Source organism: Lagenorhynchus albirostris, chromosome 3 (genome assembly GCF_949774975.1).
Source record: "Lagenorhynchus albirostris chromosome 3, mLagAlb1.1, whole genome shotgun sequence".
Classification (NCBI taxonomy): Eukaryota; Metazoa; Chordata; class Mammalia; order Artiodactyla; family Delphinidae; genus Lagenorhynchus; species Lagenorhynchus albirostris.
In genome coordinates this window covers 108815520-108841485 of record NC_083097.1, presented here as the reverse complement: position 1 = coordinate 108841485, position 25966 = coordinate 108815520, and the positions used below count along the sequence as shown (strand labels likewise).

The following is a 25966-nucleotide window of genomic DNA, read 5'->3' as shown; positions in this document are numbered from 1 at the left end:
TAAATATGTTTTTAAGAAAGCAGATATTACTAATAACTTGATACATCTTTCAGTAGCATCTTTATATTTTAGATTTTAAAAAAGGATTTAGTTAACAGAACCATTGTTTATGAAATATTAGTGAAACCCAGGAGCTGTTGTTACTGACTTATCATTTTATGATCTGTTTGGGAGAAAAAAGTTTTATGTAACCCAGAAACTGTCAACATCATCCTCGTTGTGTGTTGACATTCTGTGGTTTGACAGTTAAGTAAGAGGCTTACCATTGGAGGAATTTGAATTTTATTATACTCATTAAATGACCAAAGGTGCAAAAAAAATAAAAGAAAGCCACTAGAAATATGTGTGCCTTCTTTATGTATATCTAGTTAAGAATGATGGGTAGAATGTTGTGGAAATATGTGACTTTGTCTTTTACTTTTTTTCCCCCCATATTTTGCCCATGATCAGTATAAGAATTAACTATTTGATTGCTTTCAAGGCTATGAAAATGAGCCGGAGATCAGCTGATGCCAGTCAGAGGAGTTTGGCATATAATCGAATAGTTGATGCCCTAAATGAATTCAGGTACCTATTCTCCAGCTTTTCATAATATAGAATTGTTTCGCAGTGTACACTGGAAAATTTATTTTTTTTTAACTTATTCTAATAAAATTTAATTCTTTAAATTTCTCTGTCCCATAGTCAAATGAGGGTGTAATTCAGTGGGCCATTGACTCCTTTGTTATTAAATATAAAAGTGCTTCGAATTCAAGCACACGTGGGAGGAGTCAGTGGTATGGTTTCTAGCACTGGACCACTAGACAAGCAGATATGACCAGAAGAGACCCTTGTTTTAGCAGAAATGTGCTTTGTCCTTTGTTGGGCTCCTAGATGTAGGGACTGGTTAAGTGTTATTTAACCAGTGATGGTAATCACATGTTCTTAGATACGTGGAATACAAAGATACACGGCTATAGGGAATATGAACTTGATGTTCCATATTACTCTGTTGCTTAATCCTTTCTCTAGCAGTATTTTCTGACACAACAAAGCTTGGAGCCTGGAGCTCCAGCAAGTGCTGTAACTGCACTCTAATTATGGCAAGGAAACATATTACATATGAACTTATGTTGGGAATCACGCTAAATGCCTGATGTGTTTCTGTCTCAAAGAGATTCATTTCAGTTTTACTTCATCCTCTCATCCTCTCAGTCTTTCCTCCTTTAGACTGGAGAAATAGTATAACACTTAGCCCAAGAACTCAGACTTTAGTACCTGACAGACAGACCTATGGGCTAACCCTGGCTCTGCCTTTGATTTGTTAGCATTTTTGACCCTTAGTTTTCTAATGTAATACCTGTGAATTCAATTTAGTAATAATCTAATAGATTGTTGTAAAGATAGAATGAGATAATGTATGTAAAGTACTTAGCAGAAGACCCAACATTAATGTGACTGCTGTTTTCTATGACAAATATAACCTACAGCAGTGCTTCTTAAAAGTCATTCACAGCTCACCTTCACAGTATTGCCAAATCTGCATATCATCTATGCCATTTTAATTTGATGTTTCTCTTTAAATTGACCCTATTTTATACCTAAATAAGTGTATTTCAGAATGTGTGCATCATTACCCTAGATGGGGAATCACCCTTCTTTGCTGTAATAAGCAAGCTGTAAAAATGAATGCATAATAATTAAAATTAAAAATATGTATCTGTGTACACATAAGGTTTATTATCACCAGTAGTCCATGTACCTCACTTTTATTCATTGGTTTGTGTTGTATGGTCCCTTATTGGGTTAGGGGTCTTCTGAATTGTTTGCTTAAATATGAACTGTTACATTTTGAAGTGAAAGCCTATTTTAGCCTGTGATATTGCAGGATTGCTATTGTGAAACTGTAGGCATGTCATGTAATATACTTTTTTTTTTAAATGGAAATGACTAAGGAGTTGTGTATTTAGTAAATTTGACAATAAGAGAGAACTCATGTTTATTTTCAACTTTGATCCTTTTTTATTCTTCATTTTTCTCTTTTTGTGTTAAACCGCAGTGAAAGTAAATCTGGTTTTTTAAACCTCTCTCAAAAGGAGAGATTTCATTGCCTCAGCCATATTCTAGAATCTTTGAATTTATGATAAAATAACTTATTTTCCTAAATAAAAGGTATGTTTTATAGAAGTGTTCTGTATGATTTTTGAGATAGAATTATAGGTAAGCATTAAATAGCAATTGTATGGTAAAAATAACCTAAATTAATATGGAATATTTAATCATGTTTTTAATTTATTTCAATTGAAAATGTTTACTTGGCAATTCCCTGATGGTCCAGTGGTTAGGACTCTAAGCTTTCATTGCTGAGGGTGCGGGTTCGATCCCTGGTTGGGGAACTAAGATCCTGCAAGTCGCACGACGTGGCCAAAAAGTTTTGTAAAAAATTTAAAAAAAAGAAAAAGTTTGCTTTATGACTGTTGTATAATATTCATTGGCTGGATTCAGTTATTGAGGAGGAGAAGATTTTCTAGTCATCTGTTATTCACCATAATTTTTAGGATAAAAGACGTTAAACGTGAGTTTTTAAATCTTTCTTGTGCAGTAAACACAGTGGTTAGAGGAAATGTACAGAAAAACACATTAGAGAATTAAATTTCAGGCTTTATTATTTCTTTTTTTGTCTTGCAAGTAATTTGTACTGGTGAAAATTATGTTAGAGCTAATATTTTCTGCCATATATTTTTGTTAACATATTCATTTTAGGCCTTTCATAAGTTATCAAATGAAGCATGCTAACAAACAATACAGTATTTAAAAAATTTTTTTTTATTGTGGTAAAAGTAAAACCATATTAAATTTAACACTTAACCATTTTTAAGTGTACAGCTCAGCAGTGTTAAATACATTCACATTGTGTAACAAATCTCTATAACTTTTTCATCTTACAGCGTTAAAACTATAAACACTCAACACTAGTTTAGTAATATAGTATTTTTAAGCCGTCTGTTTCTTTAGTTCATTGGCATCTTCACTCTATATATGAATTATGTGTGAAGTTATTCATAATTTCATTTGTTCATACCTTAAGAATTCAGGTTATTACATTTCTGGTGCCATTCATGATTAAATCGAGTTTTATATACATAAATGTTTCTTATAGATGAAGTATAGAGGAAATGAAGTACATTCCCTCAATATTTCTAGACGGAATTTCAAACAAATTTAATGAGCTGACTTTGCTTGGCTGTCTGTATTATCTTCATAACTTCTCAATTCATGTAGACCTCTTTGTATGTTTCTAAAAGCTTTCATGTGAAAGCTCAAAATTTGATCGTTTTATGAACATACGATTATATAAATAATTTTATGTCAGGATGTTTGCTTAAAATGAGAATTTCTTTGAGGTGTTTTGTTTTTTGGCCGCACCCTGCACATGTGGGATCTTAGTTCCCCGACCAGGAATCAAACCCACGCCCCCTGCATTGGAAGCATGGAGTCTTAAGCACTGGACCACCAGGGACGTCCCAAGGTGTATTTTTTTGTTTTGTTTTGTTTTTTTGTTTTTTTTTGCGGTACGCGGGCCTCTCACTGTTGCGGCCTCTCCCGTTGCGAAGCACAGGCTCTGGACGTGCAGGCTCAGCGGCCATGGCTCACGGGCCCAGCCGCCCCGCGGCATGTGGGATCTTCCCGGACCGGGGCATGAACCCGTGTCCCCTGCACCGGCAGGTGGACTCTCAACCACTGTGCCACCAGGGAAGACCCTCCAAGGTGTATTTTTAAAAATTAATTTAATGATACTTTTTGTATGATTCAAGAGGTAAATTATACTGAGTTGCTTAAAGCAAATGTTAATGATTTAGGCTGCATTGGATAAATTTTCTATCAATAGATTTGATATTTCAGTAAGTGTTCTACAGTTAAAGAAAAAGAGGGACACATTAGGCTCAACATAAATGCTTTTCTATTTTATCTATGTTGAATAAAGTTACTGAGACCAGGTTAACAGGTAGGTGAGAGAACTCCAGCCAGCACACATTTTACTTGGCCTCCTTGTTTTTTACAAACATTTGAACCTTTAGGCCTTTAAGCCAGACAAGCTCTCTCTAGTTCGCCATAAGCTCTATCTCTGCCAGTTGTATTAACCCATATATCGTATAATTTTGTAGCGTCCTGGCCACTGAGCATTATTAAAATTTAAACGTCTGTTTTAGGGGTTGGTGATTTATATCCACTAATCTAGACCCAATTCTCTTTTAGTCTGTAAATTCAGTCTGATTCTCTTCCATTTTCTGAAACTATCCATGTTTGTATCTTTGGAGCAAGCCCAATACGGGCTGAATAATGAAGCCTCTTCTGGAGTGTTGGGAATGAGAATGAAAAACAACAAAACAAACCATGAACAAAATGGTAGATTTGGAGACGTGGCTATCTGTTATATCCTCTATTTCTTGGCCACTCTGTATTATTAATTAAGAGTGTAAATAGCTTAATTTCACATATATATGTGTATGTACATATGTAGATATATATGTGTATATACACATGTAATTAGTAGACTTAATTCTAACAGTGTCAGAGTTACAGAATAATTGAGCTAACAGTTCAGAAAGTTTTTGCATATAGCTCTCTCCCCGCTACCCATAGTTTCACTGATTATTACCATATTTCATTAGTGTGGTATATTTGTTACAATTAATGAACCAATATTGATACATTATTATTAACTAAAATCCGTAGTCTGCATTGAGTTCCATTCTTTGTATTGTACAGTTGGATGCGTTTTGAAAAATGCATAATGTCATGTTTCACTATTACAGTATCAGACAGAGTAGTTTCACCACTCTGAAAGTCGCCTATGCTTCACCTATCTTTTCTTTCTCCCTTCCCACCAAACCCATTGGCTACTGATCTCTGTCTATAATTTTGCCTGTTTCAGAATGTCATATTCTGGAAATCATATATAGTATGTAGCCCTTTTAGACTGGTTCTTTGACTTAGCTATATGCAGTTAAGATTCTTCTATGTCTTTTTTGTCGCTTATGGCTCATTTATATAAAAAAATTCACTGTGTAATATCCCACTGTGTGGATGTACCGCAGTTTCTCCATTCACCTCAATTGAAGGACATCTTCTTGATTGCTAGTTTTTGGTGATTATAAATAATGTTTCTCTAAACATTCATGTGCGGGGTTTTGTATAGACTTAAGTTTTCAGTTCAACTGAGTCAGTACCTAGGAGCATAATTGCTAGATGTTCACAGAAGACTGTGTTTGGATTTGTAAGAAACTGCCAACTGTCTTCTAAAGTGACTGTATCATTTTGCATTCCCACTAGCAGTTAATTAGAGTTACTGTTGTTCCATATCCTTGTCAGCATTTGATATGTCAGGTTTTGTTTTGTTTTTTTTTAACCGTACTAATAGATGTGTAACAGTATTTCATTGTTTTAATTTGCAGTTTCCTAATGACATAGGAGGTTGAGCATCTTTTCACATACTTATTTGCAATCTATATATCTTTTTGGGTGAGATATCTGTTCAATCTTTCGTCCATTTTTAACTTGGTTTGTTGCTTTTATTATTGTTCAGTTTTTAGGTTTTTTTGTGTATTTTGGATATCAATCCTTTATCAGATACGTGTTTTGCAAATACTTTCTCCTAGTCTGTGGCTTGTCTTTTCATTCTTGTAATATTTTCACAGAGCAGAGTTTTAAATTTTAATGAAGTCCAACTTAACAATTTCTTTTTTTCCCTGAATAGTGCCTTTGGTGTTTTATCTAAAAATTCATTACCAAACACAAGATCATTAAGGTTTTTCACATGTTATGCTCTAGAAGTTTTATGATTTTGCATTTACATTTAGGTATATTATCCATTTTGATTTTTTTTTTTTTTGGTGAAAGCTGTAAAGTCTTTGTCTAGGTGCATATTTTTTCATATGAATGTCCACTTGTTCCAGCATCATTTGTTGAAAAGACTTATCTTTGCTCCATGTATTGCTTTTGCACCTTTATCAAATATCAATTGAGTATATTTCTGGGGCTCTATTTTTGAGCTCTCTGTTTTGTTTCATTGATCTATTTGTCTATTCTTTCAGCAGTACCACACTGTCTTGATCACTGTATCTTTATAATAATTCTTTTTTAATATAAATTTATTTATTTTTGTCTACGCTGGGTGTTCATTGCTGTGCGTGGGCTTTCTCTAGTTGTGGAGAGCGGGGGCTATTCTTTGTTGCAGCGCACGGGCTTCTCATTGCAGTGGCTTCTCTTGTTGCGGAGCACAGGCTCTAGGTGCGTGGACTTCAGTAGTTGTGGCACACGGGCTCAGCAGTTGTGGCTTGTGGGCTCTAGAGTGCAGGCTCGGTAGTTGTGGCACATGGGCTTAGTTGTTCCACGGCATGTGAGATTTTCTTGGACCAGGACTCAAACCTGTGTTCCCTGCATTGGCAGGCGGATTCTTAACCACTGCACCACCAGGGAAGCCCCCATCTTTATAATAATTCTTCAAGTCAGATAATATGAGTCCTCCAAGTTTGTTCTTTTCCTTCAGTGTTGTGTTGACTGTTCTGGATCATTTGCCTCTCCAAACTTTTTTTTTTTTTTGCTGTACGCGGGCCTCTCACTGTTGTGGCCTCTCCCGTTGCGGAGCACAGGCTCTGGACGCGCAGGCTCAGCGGCCATGGCTCACGGGCCTAGCCGCTCCGCGGCATGTGGGATCTTCCCAGACCGGGGTACAAACGCGTGTACCCTGCATCGGCAGGCGGACTCTCAACCACTGCGCCACCAGGGAAGCCCTGCCTCTCCAAACTTTAAAATCAGTTTGTTGATATCCACAAAATAACTTACGGGATTTTGATTGAGATTGCATTGAATCTGTAGATTAAACTGGGAAAAATTGACATGTTAGCAATAGCAAGACTTCCTGTCCATGAACATGGAATAGCTTGCTGTTTATTTATATCTTCTTTGATTTCTTTAATTAGAGTTTTGTAATTTTCCTCCTATAGATCTTGTACATTTTTAAAAGATTTATACCTAAATATTTCAGATATTTCTTTTTTTTTGGTTAATATTAATGATACTGTGTTTATAATTTCAAATTTGAACTGTTCATTGATGGTATATAAGAACGCAATTGACTTTTGTATATTAACCTTATATCCTGCAACCTTCTATAACTGCCTCTTTATTCCAGGAGTTTTTTGGTCACTTCTTTCAGATTTTCTGAATAAAGCAGTCATAAGCAATCATGGCATTTATGTCTTCCTTCCTAATCTGTATACCTTTTATTTCTTTTTCCTGCCTTGTTGCATTAGCAAGGGCTTCTAGTACGATGTAGGAAAGCAATGGTGAGAAGGTTCATCCTTGCCTTTTACCAGATCTGAGTTGAGAAAGCTTCAAGTTTCTCACCATTAAGTATGAAGTTATGTTTCTTATAGATACATTTTATCAAGTTAAAGAAGTTCCCTCTTTATTCCTGGTTTGCTGAGAGTTATTGATTATTGATTCAATTTTTAAAATAGATATAGGACTATTCAGGTTATCTATTTCTTCTTGTGTGAGTTTTGGTAGTTTGTGTCTTTCAGGGAATTGGTCTGGTTCATCTAAGTCATCAAATTTGCAAGCACAGAGTTGTTCATGTTACTTCTTAATTATCCTTTTAATGTCCATAGATCAGTAGTGATGGATCCCTCTTTTATTTCTAATATTAGTAATTTTTGTCATTTCTCTTTTTTGCTTGGTTATCTTGGATAGAAATTTATCAATTTTCAAAGAATCTTTGATCATTTCAAAGAACCAGGTTTTGTTTTGTTTATCCATTGATTTTTTGTCTTTAATTTCAATGATTTTTTAATCTAATTTTTATTTCTTTTCTCCTACTTGCTTTAGTTTTATGTTACTTACCTTTCTCTAGTTTCTTAAAGTTAAAGCTTAGATTATTGCTTTCAGATCTTTCTTTTTCCCTAATCTGTGCATTCAGTGCTATGAATTTCCCTCTAAGCACTACTTTTGCTGGATCCCACAAATTTTGTTAAGTTGAATGAAAATTTAATTCAAATTATTTTAAAATTTCTCTTGAGATTTCTTCTTTGACCCTTACGTAATACACAAATGTATTGTTAAAATCTTCAAGTATTTGGGGCTTTCCCATGTATCTTCTTTTTCTTTTTTATTTATATTGGAGTAAAACAATGTTGTGTTAGTTTCAGGTGAACAGCAAAGTGATTCAGTTATACATATACATATATCTGTTCTTTTTCAGGTTCTTCTTCCATTTAGGCTATTACAGAGTATTGAGCAGAGTTCCCTGTGCTATAGAATAGGTCCTTGTTGGTTATCTGTTTTAAATATAGCACTGTGTACATGTCAATCCCAAACTTTCACTCTGTCCTTCCCCCACACCCTTACCCCGTGCTAACCAGTTCATTCTCTAAGTCTGTGAGTCTGTTTCTGTTTTGTAAATAAGTTTTGTATCTCATGTGTATATATATATATATATATATATTTTTTTTTTTTTTTTAGATTCCGCATATAAGCAATATCATATGCTACTTGTCTTTCTCTGTCTGACTTACTTCACTTAGTATGATGATCTCCAGGTCCATCCATGTTGATGCAAATGGCATTATTTCATTCTTTTTTATGACTGAGTAATATTCCACTGTGTATATATACCTCATCTTCTTTATCCATTCCTCTGTCGATAGACATTTAAGTTGTTTCCATGTCTTAACTATTGTAAATAGTGCTGTGATGGACATTGGGATGAATGTAACCTTTCGAACCATGTTTTTCTCCAGATATATGTCCAGGAGTGGGGTTGTTGGATCATATGATAGCTCTGTTTTTAGTTTCTTAAGGAACCTCCATAGCTGCACCAATTTACATTTGCACCAACAGTGTAGGAGGGTTCCCTTTTCTCCACACCCTCTCCAGCATTTATTGTTTGTAGGCTTTTTGATGATGGCCATTCTGACTGGTGTGAGGTTATACCTCATTGTAGTTTTGATTTGCATTTCTCTAATAATTAGCGATGTTGAGCATCTTTTCATGTGCCTCTTGGCCATCTGTATGTCTTCTTCAAGCCTTCTGCCCATTTTTTTACTGGGTTGTTTGTTTTTTGTGATATTGAGCTGCATGATCTGTTTGTAAATTTTGGAGATTAATCCCTTGTCAGTCACATCATTTGCAAATATTTTCTCCCATTCTGTGGGTTGTCTTTGTGTTTTGTTTATGGCTTCCTTTGCTGTGCAAAAGTTTTTGAGTTTGATTAGGTCCCATTTGTTTATTTTTGTTTTTATTTCTCTTAGTAGGGACAGATTGTAAAAGTTATTGCTGTGATTTATGTCAAAGAGTGTTCTGCCTATATTTTCCTCTAAGAGTTCTATAGTGTCTGGTCTTACATCCATTTTGAGTTTATTTTTGTGTATAGTGTTAAATAATGTTCTAATTTCATCCTTTTACACGTAGCTGTCCAGTTTTCCTGGCACCATTTATTGAAGAGACTGTCTTTTCTCCATTGTACAGTTTTGCCTCCTTTGTCATAGATTAATTGACTATAGGTGCATGGGTTTATTTCTGGGCTTTCTATTCTGTTCCATTGATCTATATTTCTGTTTTTGTGCCAGTACCATACTGTTTTGATTACTGTAGCTTTGTAGTATTGTCTGAAGTCAGGGAGCCTGATTCCTGCAGCTCTGTTTTTCTCAAATTTTCTTTGGCCTATTCAGCATCTTTCATGTCTTCATACAGATTTTAAGATCTTTTGTTCCAGTCATGTGAAAAATGTCACTGGTAATTTGATAGGGATTACATTGAATCTGTAGATTGCCTTGGATAGTATAGTCATTTTGAAAATATTGATTCTTCCAATCCAAGAACATGGTATACCTTTCCATCTGTTTGTGTCATCTTTGATTTCTTTCGTCAGTGTCATAGTTTTCACAGTACAGGTCTTTTGTCTTCTCTGGTAGGTTTATTCCTAGGTATTTTATTCTTTTTGATGCAATGGTAAATGGGATTGTTTCCTTAATTTCTCTTTCTGATCTTCGTTGTTAGTGTATAGGAATGCAAAAGATTTCTGTGCATTAATTTTGTATCCTGCAGCTTTGCTAAATTCATTGATGAGCTCTGGTAGTTTTCTGGTAGCATCTTTAGGTTTTTCTATGTGTAATATCACGCCATCTGCAGACAGTGACAGTTTTACTTCTTCTTTTCTAGTTTGGATTCCGTTTATTTCTTTTTCTTCTCTGATTGCCATGGCTAGGACTTCCAAAACTATGTTGAATAAAAGTGGCAACAGTTAGCATCCTTGTCTTGTTCCTGATCTTAGAGGAAATGCTTTCAGCTTTTCACCGTTGAGTACGATGTTAGCTGTAGGTTTGTCATATATGGCCTTTATTATGTTGAGGTATGCTCCATCTGTGCCCACTTTCTGGAGAGTTTTTATCATAAATCGGTGTTGAGTTTTGTCAAAAGCTTTTTCTGAATCTATTGAGATGATTATATCGTTTTTATTCTTCAGTTTGCTGATGTGGTATATCACACTGATTGATTTGTGGAGATTGAAAAACTCTTGCATACTTGGGATAAATCCCACTTGATCATAGTGTATGATCCTTTTAATGTGTTGTTGTATTTGGTTTGCTAGTATTTTGTTGAGGATTTTTCCGTCTATGTTCATTAGTGATATTGGCCTGTAATCTTTTTTGGTGTTACCTTTTCCTGGTTTATGGCATCAGGGTGATGGTGGCCTCATGGAATGAGTTTGGGAGTGTTCCTTCCTCTGAGATTTTTTTTTTTTTTTTTTGCGGTACGCGGGCCTCTCACCGCCGCGGCCTCTCCCGTTGCAGAGCACAGGCTCCGGACGCGCAGGCCCAGCGGCCATGGCCCACGGGCCCACCCGCTCCGCGATACGTGGGATCCTCCTGAACCGGGGCACGAACCCGCGTCCCCTGCATCGGCAGGCGGACTCTCAACCACTGCGCCACCAGGGAAGCCCCCTCTGAGATTTTTTGGAGTTTCATAAGGATAGGTGTTACCTCTTCTCTAAATGTTTGATAGAATTCGCCTGTGAAACCATCTGGTTCTGTATTGTATAGTTGAAAGTTGTTAAAATTGTAGATCCTAAAAGTTTTCATCACAAGAAAAATTTTTTTTTGTTACTCCGTGAAGTGCTGAATGTAAAAACTAAACTTACTGTGGTAATCATTTCACAAAGTATACATATATCAAGTCATTGTGTTGTACATCTTAAAGTAATACCATATCAATGTCAATTATATCTCAGTACAGCTGAAAAAAACTCACCTATATGTTAGTGATTTTCTTCCTGCTGGATATGTCATTTTCTGCTAGAGAATGCTGAATTTTCTAAGTATAATAGTGTATTTGCCTGTCAGTATTTTTTTCTCCCAGTTTTATTGAGATATAATTGGCATAAAGCACACTGTATAAGTTTACAGCATAATTATTTGACTTATATACATCATGAAATGAGGAAGTAACAGTAAGTTTAGTGAACAACATCTTCTGTAGATAACAAAATTAAAGAAATTAAAAATGTATTTTTCTTGCGATGAGAACTTAGGATTTACTCTCTTAACCGCTTTAATATATAACACACAGCAGTATTAATTATATTTGTCTTGTATGTTACATCTTCAGTATTTATTTATCTTGTAACTGGAAGTTTGTAGTACTTTTTTTTTTTTTTTTTTTTTTTTTGCTGTACGCGGGCCTCTCACTATTGTGGCCTCTCCCGTTGCGGAGCACAGGCTCTGGATGCACAGGCTTAGCGGCCATGGCTCATGGGCCCAGCCGCTCCGCGGCATGTGGGATCTTCCCGGACGGGGGCACGAACCCGTGTACCCTGCATCGGCAGGCGGACTCTCAACCACTGCGCCACCAGGGAAGCCCTGTAGTACCTTTTGACTGCTTTCATTCAAGTCCCTCTCCTCCCCAACACCTTACGTTATGTCATTGCTCTCTTCTTAAGTGCATACGTGTTAAGGTTTGTTATCTTCAATTATTGCCAGGATGGTTGTCAAGGAGCTCACCCCTTTGTTTTGTTCTAGGAGCTTTATGGTTTCAGGTCTTGTGTTCAAGTCTTTAATCCATTTTGAGTTGATTTTTGTTTGTGGTGTAAGATAAGGGTCCAGTCATCTTTTACATGTGGTTGTCCAGTTTTCCTAGAACCATTTATTGAAGAGGCTATCCTATCTATATTGTATGTTCTTGGCTCCTGTGTCATAAATTAATTGACCATATGTATGCCTGCATTTATTTCTCTGCTCTCTATTCTGTTCCATTGATTTATATGTCTGTTTTTATTCCAATACCATACTGTTTTGATTATTATAGCTTTGTAATATAGTTTGAAATCAGGAGGCATGATGCCTCTTCTTTCTCAAGATTGCTGTGACCATTCAGAGTTTTATGTGGTTCCATACAAGTTTTAGGATTGTTTGTTCTATTTTTGTGAAAAATGCCATTGGAATTTTGTTAGGGATTGCATTAAATCTGTAGATTGCTTTGGATAGTATGAATGTGGTTTTTTTTAAAAGATATGGAATGCTTCACAAATTCATGTGTCATGCTTGAGCAGGGGCCATGCTAATCTTCTCTATCATTCTAATTTTATTATATGTGCTGCCGAAGTGAGCATGAACATGGTTTAATTCAAGTTGTTCCGTTGACTTTGGACTGGAATTATTATAAATATATGTTTTGAACAATCCTTTTTGCTTATTTGCCTAAAAGAGTCCTGCACCATTATTTCGAGTTTCACATTTCGCAATATTACAAGGCACTGAGTCTTTACCCTTGCACTTTGAGCTGTGTCATACATTATTGGATTAGTTTCTTTTCTGTGGTCACAAGCTTTGTGGCAAAAGGCCAAGAGTCTGTATTTGAGCTCTGATGAAACACTGTTATCATAGATCCAGCTGAGGTTATCAGGATAGTAAACATTGTCATGAGACTCGTTGCTGGTAGAATACTGATCGTGCTGCTAGGCATACCCAGCATTTGTATTTATGAATTTTTTGAGTTAAATACCTATGAGGTAATTGCTATGATATAAGGTAGTATGAATGGCCTAGCCTTAAAATTTTAATATTGCCTGGAATTTATAACATGTATGAGTTATAAAATCATTGTAGGGAATTCCCTGGTGGTCCAGTGGTTAGGAGTCTGTGCTCTCACTGACAAGGGCCCAGGTTGGATCCCTGGTCAGGGTAAAAAGATCCCACATGCTGCACCGCACAGCCAAAAAAAAGAGAAAAAAACAACATTGTAAAAGTATATTCTGATTGTATACCTTCCTTTTTTGTATTAGTTTATTTTACTTCAGTCACTGTGCAAATCTGAGAGACTATATAAATTAGTTAGGCATCCTTGCAATATTTTAAAAGTACTTTATAAACTTTTATAGTTTTTATTTAAGAAGTCTATTTGTAGAAGTACTTTAATATGTACAGTTGGTCCTCACTTTTTACAGATTCTGTATATGTGAATTCACCTGCTTATTAAAATTTATTTATAAACCTAAAATATACTTACAGTGATTTTATGATCGTTTGTGGACATATGCAGAGAAGTGAAAATTGAGTGCCCTGACACACATTTGCAGATGAGGTCAAACAAGACAGTGCTCTGCCTTTTTGTTTCAGCTCTCATTCTGTACACAAGTGTCCTTGTCATGATCTATGTACTGCCACTTTTTTTTAAGTGTTTTTTGCTTTTTGTTAGTGTTTTTTTTTTTGTTGTTTTTTTTTGCGGTACACGGGCCTCTCACTGTTGTGGCCTCTCCCGTTGCGGAGCACAGGCTCCGGACGCGCAGGCTCAGCGGCCATGGCTCACGGGCCCGGCTGCTCTGTGGCATATGGGATCTTCCCGGACCGGGGCACGAACCCGTGTCCCCTGCATTGGCAGGTGGGCTCTCAACCACTGCACCACCAGGGAAGCCCCTTGTTAGTGGTTTTGCAATGAAAATTGGCCCTTGAAGACATTTTTCCAATGAAGACATACAGATGGACAAGGGCACATGAAAAGATGCTTAACATCCCTAATTATTAGAGAAATGCAAATCGAAAGGGCATGGAAGTACTACCTCACACTGGTCAGAATGGCCATCATTAAAAAGTCTACAAATAACAAATGCTGGAGAGGATGTGGAGAAAAGGGAACCCTCCTACACTGTTGGTGGAATGTAAATTGGTGCACCCACTATGGAAAACAGTATGAAGTTTCTTTGAAAAAGTCAAAATAAAATTGCCATATGATCCAGGAATCCCAATCCTGGGCACATATCCAGAGAAAACTCTAATTTTGAAAAGATACATGTACCCCAATGTTCATAGCTGCACTATTCACAATAGCCATGACGTGGAAACACCTGAATGTCCATTGACAGATGAATGGATAAAGAAGATGTGGTACATATATACACAATGGAATACTACTCAGCCATAAAAAAAGAATGAAATAGTGTCATTTGCAGCAACATGGATGCAATATAGATTATCATACTGAGTGAAGTAAGTCAGAAAGAGAAAGACAAATACCATGCGATAATCACTTATATGTGGAGTCTGAAATATGACACAAATGAATTTATTTACAAAACAGAAACACACAGACATAGAAAACAAACTTATGGTTACCAAAGGGGAAAGGGGGAGGGGAGGGATAAAATTCGGAGTTTGGGATTAGTAGATACACACTACTATATAAAAAATAGGTAAACAACAAGGTCCTACTGTTATATCCCAGGAAACTGTATTCAATATTGTGTGCCAGAATGGAAAAGAATATATATATATATATATATATATATATGTATATATATATAAAATGGAACCACTTTGCTGTATACTAGAAACTAACACAACATTGTAAATTAAGTATACTTCAATTAAAAAAAAATTGTGCACAAGCATAGTGTTGAAATTCTGTCTAATGTTTCTAAGTACAAGAAGGTTGTGATGTGCCTTATAGAGAAAAATACATGTTAGGTGAGCTTTGTTAAGGCATGAGTCATAGTGCTGTTGGATGTGAATTCATTATTAACAAATAAACAGAATATTAAAGTGTCTTTAAACAAAAACTCATATAAAACAAGATTATGTATTGATGGATTGACAAAAATGTTGTGACCAGAGACTCACAGGAACGTAACTCTGTATTTCTCTCAGGAACAGTGATTCACAGTTCACTAATTCAGTGTTTGTGTTGACTTTATAGAACATTACTGCAAATAATGAGAAGCTGTCATACTTAATTTTTAAGTTAAGTGTTTATTTATATCTAGCAGTTAGGTAATTTTTAAACTATGTGATTATTTGAAACCAGATGATTAATGAATTTCGGGTAGTTGAGAAGAGGAAGGACGTGTAGACGCAAATCCTGAAACCTAGAGAAGTAAAAAGTATGTTTAGTTAGCATTGGTGCCTGGCAGAGGTGAAGTACTTGGATTTTTACTTAGACTTCATGCATATCAGTGAAAGCTAAATCATGTCAACAGTTTCCTGGCAACTGAAGGAGTCTTCCATTCTGTAGGGACAGACCAAGAAAAATAAAGGGTCAGATGACTGAAAATACTTGCCCTTCTTACCATTCATGGGTAGGGAATAACCATTAAAGGGGGAAGAGAGCAAACATCATTATTCCTACGTTGTTAATGACAGCACAGAGTTGTGTATAGTGAGAAGCACTATTGCGTAATTAATTTTTTTGCCGCCTTTGCACTTGATACACTCCAAGGTCATGGTACTTTTTTTTTTTTTTTTTGCGGTATGTGGGTCCCTCACTGCTGTGGCCTCTCCCACTGCAGAGCACAGGCTCCAGACGTGCAGGCCCAGCGGCCATGGCCCACGGGCCCAGCTGCTCCGCGGCATGTGGGATCCTCCTGGACCGGGGCACGAACCCGTGTCCCCTGCATCGGCAGGCGGACTCTCAACCACTGTGCCACCAGGGAAGCCCTATGGTACATATTTTTAAACAGCAAAACACTATAAAGCTAATGTCCTCAGTGACCCACTATGCTAATGTTGGTGATATAACTGGCCCATGACACATAGACTTGTAGTAGACAATATTATGCTGAAGAAACTCATGGAAAATGAATTGATCAGCTTGTTCGTTCATTTAATCAAAAAGTTTATTTTATTCAAAAGTACATTCACGTGGTTAAGAAGCAAAAAAATATATATACTGACAATTCTAATAATGAAAAATAAATGAGCCCTGTCCTACCTCTCCCATCCCCACTCATACTGCTGAAGAACATTCTCTTTTAACTCTTAAATATTCCTTTTGTTGTTTACCTCCATATTATTAAATAGTATACCTAGTGTAGCTGTTTCTTGATTTATCAGTTGTAGAGCATATTTATCTCCTGCCGTAAATTCATACCTGATCCTTGGTCCTTTTAGCCTTTCAGTATAGTTTTAGCACTATCTTGTCTTTCAACTTTGGTAAATTATCTGTATTCTCTGATAATTTATTTTCCTCTATTTTCTCTTCAATATATTTTGTTAGAAACTGACACTCCTGGATTGATCTTCTATGTCTCTTTTCTTTCATGTTTTTCTTCTCTTTTTCTGACTTTATTATTTTCTATTTCCTCTGGAGTCATTTTGTGTGTGTGTGTTTCTGTCTTTCTGTTTGTGCCCCTCTTTCCTTGGAGGCTTTCTCTATATATCAATATTTTGGTTGCCCATTAAGAGTGAGAGTGAGGCACCAAAATACAGGTTGGGAGTGCAGATTGGAGAACCTCACTTTAGAGCAGTGTTGCTCAACTTTTTTTCATTTTCACAGCCTGAAGGAGCATATTTAAACATTTTTCCCCATACTTGCTGCCTCTGCCATGGAATTTTAATATCACAAGATTTACTGTATATCTGTTTGTGTATTGTGAAAGATTCAAATATCAGGGAGGGTTTGGGCATGTCATTTCTCTGGGATGGTCAATTGCTACATCTGCTCTCCTATCTTTAGTTATTCTGTGGGAAAATGGGGTGGAGGGTAGGGGGGTCACCAACCATTTATGGCCCTTGAATTAGTCTCTTAGTTTATAGTCCTATATAGCTGCTGCCCTCCTTTTTAGCAGGCACTTTTGAGTCCTCAGACTCTTCTTGCTTCAGTGGGGTAAATTAGCTCCTCTTTGTACATCCCCCCGCCACCATGAGCACCATAACCCATTATCTTCCTCTACCCTAGTACTTCAGTTAACATTCTTCTCTGTGTTTTGTCTTCTAGAATTGTATTAAATCTGTAATTTTAATTTTCACTAAAGTTCCTCTTCAGTTCTATTTGTTGTAGTGATTCATTTGTTTTTAAATCATTAAGTAGTGTTCATTTGGGGCGTTAGAACTGAAAGGGGATACACATTTGTGCTCAGTTTTCCATCCTATCTGGACATCTTTAATAGTCTTTAAAAAATAAGCATTTTCAATATCGCTAGTTTATATTCGTCATATTTATCTCTGTAAGATACCTGTAATTTTTTTCCATTCATTTATTTTTAAGTTCTCAGCAGTCATTTTATGCCCTACTAAAAATTCATTAATGTGACCTGTATTTGTCACTTTTATTTATGGTAATGTATCATGTTCATATTGGGTTGAGATTTAATAAAACTTGTACAAGCAACAGAATTCTTTTCCTTTTTTGAATTCTGGGTATTAGAAAATTATACTGAGGTAGGTATCAGAGCTTTGTGGAGATCTCAGAGAACTTTCTAGAGCTGTACTCTCTAATACAGTAGCCATTAGCCACATGTGGTTATTTAAATTAATTTAATTACAACTAAATAAAATTTTAAATCCAATTCCCCAGTCACTCTGGCCACATTTCAGGTATTCAGTAATCACATATGGCTAGTGGCTACCATGTTGGACAGCACAGATATAGAACATTCCTATCATTGCTGAAAGTTCTGTAAGACAGCACTATTCTAGAGAGTAGAAAGTAGGACACCATTCTGTAGCTTCTAAGAGATCGACTAGGTTCTTAAGCCCCAACTTTGCAGGAGTTGCTTCGTGTGATGAGTGTATAGGACTCTGCTGAACAGATATTAATGTAAAAGGAAAAGAATTGACATCTTAAAGGTATCCTTTAAAGCCGTTAGTAAAGAGTGCAAGTCACAAGACTAGCTATTATCTAAATAAATGCAGGAGACAGCCAGAAAAGCACTGTGATAACTGCATTAATCCTCTTTTGTGTTGATTCAAGGGAAAACTTCAGAAAATTGAGTCATATAGCATGCATATATAGTGTCCTCGTCATTCTTCAGAACTTTACTAAGGAGTCTCAGCATAGGCAATAAAATGATGCTGATAAACTGTTGTTGTGAGTGGATATTATCCATAAGCTATTACCCCACTTAATATTTTTGTTTTCTATGTTGATTATTTGCAATATATTTAGGTATAGCTTATAACCTTGGAAACGTAGAACTGGAAAGGTTCTAGAAATTACCTAGTCCTTTCCTTTTATAGGTAAGGGAAACTGATGCTTAAAGTGGGGAAATAATTTACCCAAAGGCACACAGCCTTTGAGGGCAGAGCCAGTGCCAGAACCAACACATTTTGAGGTGATGTATAAAACCTTTCCCTTGGTACTATGCTGATGACAAAGAAAGAAAGACTTGATTCATTGTCTTTCTCAAAAGCTTTAATAATCTAGATGTAAGACCCAAGCCGGCAACATTATTATTAAGAGTATGTAATTCTGGGAACTATGAATTTAATAATGTATTTTCCTCTTTTTAGAACAACAATTTGTAATCTTTACACAATGCCACGAATTGGAGAGCCTGTCTGGCTTACAATGATGTCGGGGACTCCAGAAAAGAACCAGCTTTGCCATCGTTTCATGAAGGAGTTCACTTTTCTAATGGAAAATGCTTCCAAAAATCAGTATGGCCCGCCCTTCCTCCCTCCCTCCCTTCCTTCCCTTAACTATCTTAGCTATTGTTTACTATAACTAGATATCTAGATTGTGATCAAGTTCAAGTACAAAGGTGAAAGAATTAATCATTATCTTTGGAATTATTTCATGTTATTAATGAGCAAGACAGAATTATAAAAGATAACTAAGATAATTACAAGACAGGGTATGGAAGAAGACCAAAGAACCTTATGAATGAGAAACAGTAAAAATGTCTTTAATTGTGTGTTAAATTAAAATTCCTGACATCTTACAGAACTCTGTGAGGCTTCCCATTTTTCGTGAATTGTATCCATGAATGCGGTTTCATTCTATAGAAAAGAAGTTTAAAAATATATAGGGAAGTGCCAGGATTCCAATAATACATTTTTAGTGTGGTACTTTATCATATTGTTTTCTTTTAATCATCAAATTCTTAGAATCTAGATGAGTAATTTGGGTGTTTTTATTCTCTTTGATGGTAAACAAAGTTTTCTTAATATGTTCCTTCATTTTCCTTTTCAGTAATTTGGATATGTATAGACTTCCTGGTTGATTCATTAATATATGTGTATTTTAAACACTGAAAAGAATCCATAGTTTCTCAAGTAAAATGGCATTTTTGTTTTTTAATTATGAGTAGAAATAGCTCCTTGTGAATGCTGTCTTTATTTTAAGGATTTTTCTTTTAACTTCTACCCAACCAAAAAAATTTATTAACTTTTGTTTTCATCCTGGTGATATACCTATCCTTCCTTCTATCCTCTCGTTTTTTATGATGTTTGGCCATGTACCCTCTCTGCTTTATTCTGTCACTGAATTTTGCTTGAGGTTTTATGAAAGCAGATTAGAATCTGATTGGATGAATTTTGTTTTCAGATTCTTGCCAGCACTCATTACTGCAGTTCTGACCAATCATCTTGCCTGGGTTCCAACAGTCATGCCAAATGGACAGCCACCTATAAAAATATTTTTAGAAAAACATTCCTCTCAGAGTGTGGACATGTTGGCAAAGACTCATCCGTATAACCCACTTTGGGCACAACTGGGTATGTATTCTGAAAACCCTTACATTTATGCATTATACTTAGACTTTTATGTAACTGTCTGGAGTTACTTTATGGCAAAAATAAATAGAGAAAAATTAAGTGCTCTCTTTTCCCCCTTCCTTTCTAAAGCATTTCTTCCTTACTTGTTATTTCATAACTGCTAAATTGTGTTATCCCCATCTTATGTTTACTATCATTCCTTATAGTGACCTGCAGCTGGAACAAAAGGAGCAGGATGATGGCTGGTTTATTAGTAACTTCAGGGTCTTCAGGGTGTTTTGTGTTAGGTACTTTGCCTAGAAAGAATGAATCAACGAAGTCACCTATGATCGCTAGAATAAATCTGTTTAACTGAGAAGCAGTCATTGAGGTTTCCATTGTTCCACCTTTGTTTGTTGAGTAATTTTTGAAAATCTTTCTCTTAGTGCTTGGTACCCCACTAAATAAATGGGTAACAGGAGAGAGGGGTTAGTTGATGAGTTGACAGTTATTAGGAAGTCAGTGTAGCATGGTGCTTAAATTTAAGCATAGGCTGTGGAGTCAGGCAGACCATGTTTGAATCACAGTTTCCCTATTTATAAAGTGGGGATAATAGTAAATAGTACAGGGAGTTCCCTGGTGGTTTAGTGGTTAGCATTGGGTGCTTTCACTGCCTTGGCCCGGGTTCAGTCCCTGATTGGGGAACTGAGATCCCACAAGCCGTGCAGTGTGGCCGAAAAGTAAAATAAAATAAATAGTAAATACTTCATAATGTGAAAAGTAAATGAGATACTGTGAGAACAGTGCTTAGGACAGTGGCTGGTAAATGTAGTTGCTGTTACTCCAACTCTTAGTCTATTGCTATTTGGTGATGTGGGGAGGAGTATGGTGAGAATGTTTTGGTGACCTGGTAGAAACTTAAACTTCCTTTAGGTTGTTATGGTGAGTGAGCTTGCCAGGCAGATTGTAATGTGGCTTATTAATTCATATAACCAACCAATGTCCCTCTCTCATTCCTACTCTTTCTATTTCTTCTCTCCCTCCCTCCCTTTCCTCCCTCCTTTTCCTTTCCATATATATTTTGATATATATGTCAAAATGTATATGCCTCTGAAACCATCACCAAAATCAAGATGGTGAACATATTCATCACTACAAAAGTTTCCTCATGCCCTTTGTAATCCCTCCCTCCTATTCCTCCCTACTCTGCCTGTTCACTGTTCCTTATACTCAGGTAGCCACTGGTCTGCTTTCTGTCACTGTAGATTAGTTTGTATTTTCTAGACCTTTATATAGATGGAATCATACACTTAAGTGCTTTTGTTTGGTCTGAGTTCTTTCATTCAACATAATTATTTTGAGATTCACCTATGTTGTATGTATTAATAGTTCATTCCTTTTTAATGCTATGTAGTATTTCATTGTATGAATATTAATTTACCTTTTTTCAAACCAAGTAATTTAGTAGTTTTTTTTTTAATTTGAACATTTCAAATCTGTTTTCAATTCTACAGTCATTTATTGAATGCACAATATATCTAAGGCTCTGTGCAAAGAACCCTGGAGGGTATAAAGATGAATGATATCTAGTCCTTGCCTTTAAGAAGTGACAGTCTTATACTGTAGGTAAAGTATATGTGGACAGTAATGATAATTCAAATAGGAACTATAAGAAATAAAAAGTTTAGTGGGAGTTCAATTAGGGAAGCTTACTTTTGTCCAAGGGAGGATGCTTGGGTGGGAAACTTTGGACTGGCAGAAATACAGAGGGAAGGGAAAGTACATAGCATGAGTAAAGGGGTCTAGGTGTTAAAAGTGCTGAGCACATTCAGGGGTCCAGTTTAAGTGGGACTTTGGGTGAATAAAGGTAAAATAGGGAAACTATCAGAAGATGAACCTGGAAAAGTAAAGTGGAACCAGTCATGAAAGACTCATTTACCATACCAAAGCAGTTTCAATTTATTTGGTTGTTAGTGGAAACCTTGGGAGTAGTTTTGAACAGTGGCATGATGGTACTAGAGCCAGTTTCTTAGCCAGAGGAGAAAATTTATCTTAGTACAGTCTGTAGTATATTATTTGAGACCTATTTATGTTTGTTCCTTTAAAAAGTATGGGGTTCTTATAAAGTAAAAATAGAAATTCTTTAAATGGGTATACTGACAACTTGCAAAACTTGAATTAAATCCCTCTCCTCCTTTTCTAAATGTAATGGCTCTACATGTGTAATATGGATAACAGAAGTGAAAATGAATCACAGGGCTAAATGTGTTGCCCTTTTGGGTCTATCCTGAGTACCCAACCCTCTAGGGAATGGAATGGAAAGGAAAATGGGCTTTTAAAAACACGGGAGCTAAGGTGAGGTCTTTGGTAGGGCAGCAACCGGCGAAGTTCAGGAATATGATTTAAATCAAGGAAGGTTAAGTGTGTGATGTGACTACTTCAGCTCTGTTCCATTTCACTACTACTCCTTTCCTCTCCTTGGTCCCCAGCAGATGTGCTTTTGCACATAATACTTCAGTCAGTACTTCTCCACCCATATAAAGTGCTCTGCAAGGGGACTGGCACAGAGCATGTTCTTGGTGACTTTCACAACTGACTGTTTGCTATGGTTTCAGCACCTTATTAGCAGCTGCTTAAGGAGGAAGGTAGAAAGCCTATCCATTCACCATTCTCTTTGGTTAAGACCATTCATCTCATCCTAGTCCTGAATAATCACTAACCTATCAAGGAACCAAGAGTAAAATCTGAACTACCCCTCATAAAATAATAGTGGGTTTCTGATAATTGAAAATAGCCTGCTTAGTATGAGTAGAGGATGTGTCCATTAACTTATTTTTCCATTTCAGGAGACTTGTATGGCGCTATTGGCTCTCCTGTACGGTTAGCAAGGACTGTGGTAGTTGGTAAACGACAAGACATGGTCCAGAGGCTGCTTTATTTTCTTACTTACTTCATAAGATGCTCTGAACTTCAAGAAACCCATCTTTTAGAAAATGGAGACGATGAAGCCATTGTTATGCCAGGCACAGTAATTACAACCACTTTAGAGAAAGGTGAAATCGAAGAATCTGAGTATGTGCTTATTACAATGCATAGAAACAAAAACAGTTTGCTCTTTAAAGAGTCAGAAGAAACAAGGACTCCTAATTGTAACTGTAAATATTGCAGTCGTCCACTCCTTGGGCAAAATATAGAGAATGTTTTGCGACAAGAGAGAGAAGATATTCAAAACAGCTCTAAGGAGCTGCTAGGAAATTCAAACGAGTGCCGAATGATTTCTCCTTCTTCTGACTGCCAAGAAGAAAATGCTGTTGATGTTAAACAGTGCAGAGATAAATTAAGAACTTGCCTTGACACCAAGTTAGAAACAGTTGTTTGCACAGGATCTGCTCCAGTGGACAGATGTGCATTGTCAAAGTCAAGCTTAGAGCCTGCAGAGGAATCATGGCAGAGTGAGGAATTGCTAGATTCAGGTAATCACACAGGTAAAGTGTTCAGATCCACAGGAATGGTTGTGGAAAAAAAACCTCCAGATAAACTTGTGACAGCTGCATTTTCTTGTGAGGCAACCCAGACAAAGGTTACTTTCTTGATTGGGGATTCTATGTCACCCGACTCAGATACTGAACTCCGGAGTCAGGCAGTAGTGGATCAGATTACCAGGCATCACACCAAATCACCGAAGGAGGAAAGAGGGGCTGTTGATCAGCATCAAGAAACTGCACAAACAGCTAAATCTGGAGAGCCTGATATACTGAACATGGTATCTGGAGAGCCCTGTGAACTTCCCTGCTGGAATCATTCAGACCCTGAAAGCATGAGCTTATTTGATGAGTATTTTAATGATGATTCAATTGAAACCAGGACTATTGATGATATTCCAGTTAAAACAAGTACAGACAGTAAAGAACACTGCTGTATGTTAGAGTTTTCAAAAAGATTTTATACAAAAAATAGCAAACAGAGCAATGAATTTTGCAAATGTGTAGGAACAGTTCACCAAGATTCATGTAAAACCTGCTTTCCTCAGCAAGACCAAAGAGATACACTCTCCATTCTTGTCCCCCATGGGGATAAAGAGAGTTCAGAGAAAAAAGTTGCTGTGGGAGCTGAATGGGACATTCCAAGAAATGAAAGTTCAGATAGTGCCCTTGGGGATAGTGAAAGTGAAGATACAGGTCATGATGTGACTAGACAAGTAAGCAGTTATTATGGAGGAGAGCAAGAAGATTGGGCAGAAGAAGATGAGATACCTTTTCCTGGGTAAGTACGAAGTTTTAGCCTTTTATAGAACCTATAAAAATATGTACCATTCTTTTGTTTAGCTCATCTCTGAAAGTTGGTAGTAGCTAATATAAAAGAAGAGACCATTGTTCTGGACAAATACTCTTTTATTATCACATGCTCTTACTTAGAAGAAGGATTAAAGGCTAAGCCCCACAGGTGCCCCAGAAAAGCTTTGTGAAGGCATTAGAGAAAAGTTGTGTTGGTGTGTGGGAGATGGCTTACTGCCTAGGAGTTTTCATTTAGCAGTGAGTTATGCTGCCCAGAAAGGACCTGTGCTGAGCCTGACAACTAGGGAGAGGTAATCGCTGAGAGAAGGTAGGAAATAGTTGTTAGAAATAAGTTTGGAAATAAGAGGAAAGCATAGAATGGATACTCTTGGTCAAGAATACAAGGAAAAGATTCATACATGAGAAATGTTATATACCAAGCTTTGGGTTTGTGAGTTATTTATACTTGGTTTTGGATGATGGTTTCCATAATTTGATTGTATTAAGAATGTGTTACATACACAAGGGACAGCATTCCTAAAGTCTGTTATGAAAGATTTATGTTCACCTCATTACAGAGTTGTCCATTACAGACCCTTTTTGGATAGGAAGGAGTATTTTGTGGTCTCATTGAGCCCTTAAGCCAGTTTTTATTTAAGGATGATTTTACTATTAGTATATTTTATAAAGAATGATGATACTGGAAATGTGGACTAGTAGAGTCCAATTTTTTGTGTGTGTGTTGGTAAAATATATTTATTACTGATTAGGTATGCCTTCTTTTGGAACTTTTCTTGCAGGTCAAAGTTAATTGAAGTGAGTGCTGTTCAGCCCAATATTGCCAACTTCGGGAGGTCCTTGCTGGGTGGCTACTGCTCTTCTTATGTGCCTGACTTTGTTCTTCAAGGAATTGGGAATGATGAGAGGCTCCGTCAGTGTTTAGTGTCAGATTTGTCTCATGCTGTGCAGGTAAGTGACCTTCACTGCTCTTAAATTTATTTAGGACGAACTCTGTTAACCAGTATAACCCAAAATTGCCTTATTTTTGGTAACACTTCAGTGTGTAATACAATTGTTGTTCTCTAAATCCATCACTTTATATGCAAAAACCTGCATGTTTGTACCTGTCATTGTGAAAGCAAGTAGAGAGTTCCAGGAATCTATCAAACTGGAAATCAGAAAATACTGTACGTATTCATAGATGTTCATCACTAGGTTATTTATAATTTCAAAATATTGCAAATGCTTAAATGTGAATGGAATTAATTTTCATTGCTGGTATATAGTACAATTGATTTTTGTATATTGCTGTTGTATCCTGCCACTTTGATGAACTCTTTTATTAGTTCTCATAGTTTTTTTGTGTGGATTCTTTAAGATTTTCTACATACAGGCTCATGTTATCTTCCTTTCCAGTCTGGATGCCTCTTTTTCTTTTTCTTGCCTGATCGTACAGGCTAGAACCTTCAGTACAGTGTTGCATTGAAGTGCTGATAGTGGACATCCTTGTTTTGTTCCTTTTCTTAGGGGGAAAACATTGAGCCTTTAATTATTAAGCATGATGTTAGCTGTTAGATTCTTATAAGATGCTCTTTATCAGGTGGATAAAGTTCCCTTCTATCCCTAGTGTTTTGAATTTTCTGTCCCCCACGCCCTTAAATCATGAATGAGTGTGGGTTTTTGTCAAATACTTTTTCTGTGTCTATTGAAATGATCGTGGGTTTTTCTTCTTTAAACTGTTAATGTGATAGA

General features: G+C 36.4%; 1 protein-coding gene and 1 non-coding gene across 4 annotated transcripts in view; one reads left to right on the top strand and one right to left on the bottom strand.

The window, feature by feature from the left end:
* Positions 1-25966, top strand: part of FNIP1 (folliculin interacting protein 1) — a 132668-nt gene that overhangs the window by 86155 nt on the left and 20547 nt on the right. For all 3 annotated transcript variants that reach the window (XM_060143529.1, XM_060143528.1, XM_060143530.1), the window contains 5 exons: positions 482-567; positions 18756-18902; positions 19792-19961; positions 22787-24203; positions 25015-25183. In XM_060143529.1, the coding sequence (XP_059999512.1) occupies positions 482-567; positions 18756-18902; positions 19792-19961; positions 22787-24203; positions 25015-25183 (1989 nt within the window). The remainder of the gene's footprint in view (positions 1-481; positions 568-18755; positions 18903-19791; positions 19962-22786; positions 24204-25014; positions 25184-25966) is intronic.
* On the bottom strand, positions 12542-12646 carry LOC132518886 (U6 spliceosomal RNA). Its single transcript, XR_009540011.1, has one exon. It is a non-coding gene; the product is annotated as a U6 spliceosomal RNA (small nuclear RNA).